Source organism: Emiliania huxleyi (assembly GCF_000372725.1).
Source record: "Emiliania huxleyi CCMP1516 unplaced genomic scaffold EMIHUscaffold_4, whole genome shotgun sequence".
NCBI lineage: Eukaryota > Haptophyta > Isochrysidales > Noelaerhabdaceae > Emiliania > Emiliania huxleyi.
In genome coordinates this window covers 84400-88914 of record NW_005198966.1, presented here as the reverse complement: position 1 = coordinate 88914, position 4515 = coordinate 84400, and the positions used below count along the sequence as shown (strand labels likewise).

General features: G+C 65.4%; 2 protein-coding genes across 2 annotated transcripts in view; both read right to left on the bottom strand.

Annotated features, from left to right (window-relative positions):
- Positions 1–777: 777 nt before the first annotated feature.
- EMIHUDRAFT_95784 (hypothetical protein) lies at positions 778–1980 on the bottom strand (the record flags this gene model as incomplete). The annotated part of the gene is made up of 4 exons (XM_005770309.1): positions 778–1071; positions 1171–1245; positions 1382–1482; positions 1548–1980. 4 exons carry the CDS (start codon positions 1978–1980, stop codon positions 778–780), a joined length of 903 nt encoding a protein of 300 aa, XP_005770366.1.
- A 1549-nt stretch (positions 1981–3529) lies between these two features.
- The window catches only part of EMIHUDRAFT_95783 (hypothetical protein), a gene marked incomplete at both ends in the record, with an annotated part of 1519 nt that continues 533 nt past the window's right edge, over positions 3530–4515 (bottom strand). The window contains one exon of the mRNA XM_005770308.1: positions 3530–4432. Within this exon, the coding sequence (XP_005770365.1) occupies positions 3530–4432 (903 nt within the window). The remainder of the gene's footprint in view (positions 4433–4515) is intronic.

Below are 4515 nucleotides of genomic sequence, written 5' to 3'. Positions count from 1 at the left end.
AGTTTCTGTATTTGCCTCCGCCCAAGTATTTGGTTGGATCGAATCTGTTTTCTCTGTTTCTCTAGTCTCTCTGTCTGTGTGTCTCTCTCTCCCCCCCCCCCCCCCCCCTCTCTCAGTGTATGTGGCTCTTACCAACCTACGTACCCGAAGGTGGACTAAATAAATAAAAACGGACACCTCTCTACTGTGAGATGGGTAAAAAGGAACAGCGTCTCGCCCTGCGCGTCACCTCTGCTCCGCCTCCACATCGTCTGCCCTGCGTCGTCTGGCGACGGGTCCTCCATAGTCGGTCGAGGTCGCCGCCCTCCTCGTGCCTCTTCCCAACGTTCCCTCGGCGGCCGATGCCGTCTGCTCCGGCTCCGCCGTCCCCGGGTCTGCCCTGCTCGCGTCTGTGCTAGCTTCTGTTTGGTGTTTCGTCATCACTGATGTCCGTCCTCTTCTTTCTCCTCTTGTTGTATGCTTTGTACATCGCGTCGATTCCTTTTCGCGTGAGCACCAGCCTGAAGCCCGCCCAGCAGCTGAACCGCTCCCTAAGTCGAAGGAGCAACTCATGCCCACAGTTTCTGTTTCTGAAGCGTGAAGGTGGACTGCTGAGTCCTGAGAGAGGGTTTTTGCGATGATTTGAGCTGCGGTGTGCGGATCTGCCCGCAGACAGATTTCGTGTACCGAGGCGGTGCCTGGTGATCCTTGTGTTGTGATCTATTTGTGCATAGCGAAAGTCCCACGCGCACAAAATCACGACACAAGACCCCTCCCCACCCACACGCACGCATCGGGCTACTCCATCTCCACCTCCACAAAGAGCACGACCTGCTGCCCTGCGCACCGCGCGGCCGTCGCCTCGGGCCAGCGCCGATCCACGTCGATGCGGCGGCGGGCGCGGTCCACCTTGATGGCGCGAAAGTCGTGCGCATATCCGGAGCCGAACCCTCCGATGCTACGCCACATGTTGACGTACTCGTCCGACGCGCCGATGAAGGGCGCACCCGCGACGCTCACGCGCGCGTTCAGGTACTCTGCGGAGACGGCGTCGTGGAAGACGGCGGAACCGCGCGCAGAGAGTTGGCCGACCTGGTGAGCGGTGGTGAGGGGCGACGAGGAGGGGTCATTTACACACTATGCGCCTCACAGCCGGGATGAGGGAGGGAGATTGGTCATGAGCAGACGCACCTGCTTCATCAGGTCGGCCGCGTCGGCGGCGGAGAGGTACATGAGCAGGCCCTCGGCGAGCCACACCGTCGGTACCTTGAGACAGCATCGCGCGTGAAGAAGAGACGCCGCTCACATCGCACTCGCTCGTGACGGTGTGTATGGTGCCTGCTCACAGCAGCAGCCGTGAAGAGACGCTGCGCGTGGCGGTTCTCTAATTGGTCGTCGGCACCGCGGGATCGAATCCGGACGCCAGCAGCGCCGCCGCCCACTCGCCCGGTCGGGTGAACTCGGTGGCGACGGCGGCGCGAGACGCCACTGCGAGCGACTCACCTGCGGCATGAATGGTCGCGCAGTCCAACCAAGTGTGCGTCTCATGACCTGGGAGTGCGGCCCACCGGTTAGCAGCGGCTCCTTGACTTCAAAGGTTGTCTTCTGGTCCACCTCGTACACGCGAAGCTCCGGCAGGCCGCTCATGCGGTAGGCGCGCGCGTCGAAACCAGCGCCAAGCAGCACGAGCTGCCGGGCGCCGCGCGTGTAGTGATCGCGCAGAAAATCGTCGCCGAAGCGTGTCCGCGGCACCATGATCCAGCCGCCCATCGGCTGGGCGCGGCCCTCCTTGCCGGCAAGCGTGTACGCAAGCGGGTCGGAGAATAGAGAGTCGGGCCGCCTAGTCTCCTCGAGCCGGCTGGCAGCACACATCCGGCCGGTGAAGCTGTGCGCCGTCTCGACGCTGCGCTCGTTGAGCGCACCTGAGCCGAGCGCGGACGAGCCGACGCACATGGCGAGCGCGGCGCGTACGGGGCCGCGACGAGAGCCGGCATGCAGCATGGCGGAAGCACAGAAAACAAGAAGTTTCCACTCAGTAACACTGCGAGAACGATGGAGAGGCCGCGGATGCGGGCGCGATTCGCCGACCAGGGAGAGCCGGCCCGACCTCCCGGGGAGGGGTGGCGACGAGACACAATGCCGCCACTCCCGCCCGGGGAGGCCCCACCCGGGCTGTCGGCTCCCTCGGGGCCAATGGGGCTAGCCGACGGAGGTGGGGCGGAGGGGCCGCCTCCGAAGAAGAGACATCAAAAACGACTGCAGAGGCAGTGGGGCGACGCCCGAAAGGCGAGCAAGAGACCGAACCAGACTGAAGATCCACCCTGAAAGGGGGGGGATGAGGCCGGGCAGTGTACACGTTAGACAGTCGTGTGTGTACGTGACGGGTGGTGTCGTAGTGTCCGTGTCCACTAGCTCCGAGTAGAGGGGGCGTTCTGCAGTTAAGGGGAAACCCGGTACACGGAGCCCTCTCGGAGAACTGTGTTTACTTTAAGGCCCTTGCCCTGCGAACGCGCACCCCCGGGGCTAGGGCTCTCTTGCCCGCAACCCGATGCCAATCATCCGGCCCGCTGGGTGCGCTTCTGAGCTCCCCGGCCCTGGATGTGCGGTTAATGACTGCACTCCAAGTGCTCCAAGTGCGAGAGATCACCGTCGTGGCGACAGAATCGGACAGAGAAGACGAGGCGGTGGCGGGGCCGCGGCTGAAAAAGGCTAGGAGGGGAGGCCGGGCCCCGCGCCCGTCAGACGATCATCGGAAGGCGAACAAGAGGAAGAACTCAGAGGAGAGGGGAGCCTCCTCCGGAGTGAGGATGAGGACCTTGCGCGAACGAAGAGGCCCTGAGCGGTGACGTCGTGTGAGAGTGCGTGTCGTGTGCATGTCTGGTGTTCATTATAGCTCCGAGTAGAGGGGGCGGTCTGCTGCTAGGGGAAACCTGGAGCGCGGAGCCAACCCTCGGAGACCCGTGTTTACTTTACGGCCCTTTCCCTGCGAACGCGCACCCCCGGGGCTAGGGCTCTCTAGCCCGTAACCCGATGCCAATCATCCGGCCCGCTGGGTGCGCTTCTGAGCTCCCCGGCCCTGGGTGTGCGGTTAATGACTGCACTCCAAGTGCTCCAAGTGCTCCAAGAAGAAGCGCGATAAGAGCGACTCCGACATGGCAGGCCGCTCATCAGCGCCAGGCTGACGGTGGTCTTTCCGACATGCTGCCGCGTGGCCGCGACGAAGATGGTTGGCTTTGGCACGGCGAGGCGAGAGCGGCACGGCGATGCGAGAGAACCAGGCAGCGCCTGTGGGTAAATCTTCGCGGCTCTTTCGGTACGCTCTTTCGGCCCACTGAGCTACACAGAGAAAAAAGAAGACGCACGTGCCGTTGTCGGACCTTGCTTGAGAGCCATGGTTTGATGTCGAAGTGTTCTCGGATCGAGTCGGACACACCTCTCGTTTCGTCTCTCACCCACAGTCACTGCGCTGGGGCCTCGACCCGGCGGCGGGAAGGCTCGCCGGACCGAAAGTTCGGCGGCGAACCTCTTCTCCATCGCCTCGTGTCTCTCTCTAGGAGGTATCCCTGCCCGCCTCCCTGCGGGCGCGGAAGAGCGCCGCCTGCTCGGCAGTGGCGAAAAAGCCGAGGCTGGCCACCTTGCCGCCAACCGACTCCTTCAGCTCGTACCTCTTGCTGCCTTTCCTCTTCGGGCAGTAGTACACGCCTTTGTAGCCGCTGTTGCTGCTGCTGCTCGTTGCCAGACTCAGACCCTCCCTCCCCGCCTGCCGAACTGCGTCGGCGCCAGCGGCAGAGGAAGGTGCGGGCGGCGGCGGCGGTGGCGGCGGCGCGGTGAGATCGCTGGTGTCCCTGCCCGCCTCCCTGCGGGCGTAGAAGAGCGCAGCCTGCTCGGCGGTGGCGAACCAGCCGAGGAAGACACTCTTGCCTCCAACCGTCGCCATCAGCTGGTACTTCTTGCTGCCTTTCCTCTTCGGGCAGTAGGTCACGCCTTTGTAGCCGCTGTTGCTCCCGCCCGTGGCAAGGGAGAGCCCCTCCCTGTCTGCCTGCCGAACTGCCTCGGCGCCTGCAGCGGTGATGGTGCGCACGGCGGCCTGCGCGGCCGGCGCGGCCGGCGGCGCGCCACCGCCGCCCGCCTCGTCGGCGGAGGGGCCGCCGAGGCGCGCCCGCCCGCTCGAGCCGAAAGGCGGCGCCTCGTCCTCCCCCCCCCCCCCTCCCTCCCTCTGCTCCCCCTCGCATCGCCGCCGCTTTGCTCGGCGGAGGCCCTCCGCCGCTGCCTCGAGCACGGCCCCCCCAACCCACGCGGTGGCCGTCCCGAGGAACGTGAGCCAGGACGCACTGCCCGCAGAGGGCGCCGCCGCACCGCCTGCCGGCGGCGAGGCAGCCTCCGCAGGCAGCGGCGCGAGCTCGGCCGGCGTCGCTGGCGCGGCCGTCGCCGCCGCCGCCTCCACAGCCGGCACCTGGCGGGCGAAGGGCGAAGAGCGTGAGAAGAGAGACAGCCGCGCGCGACTCAGAATCTGCGGTGTGGTTTGCGCACCTGCAC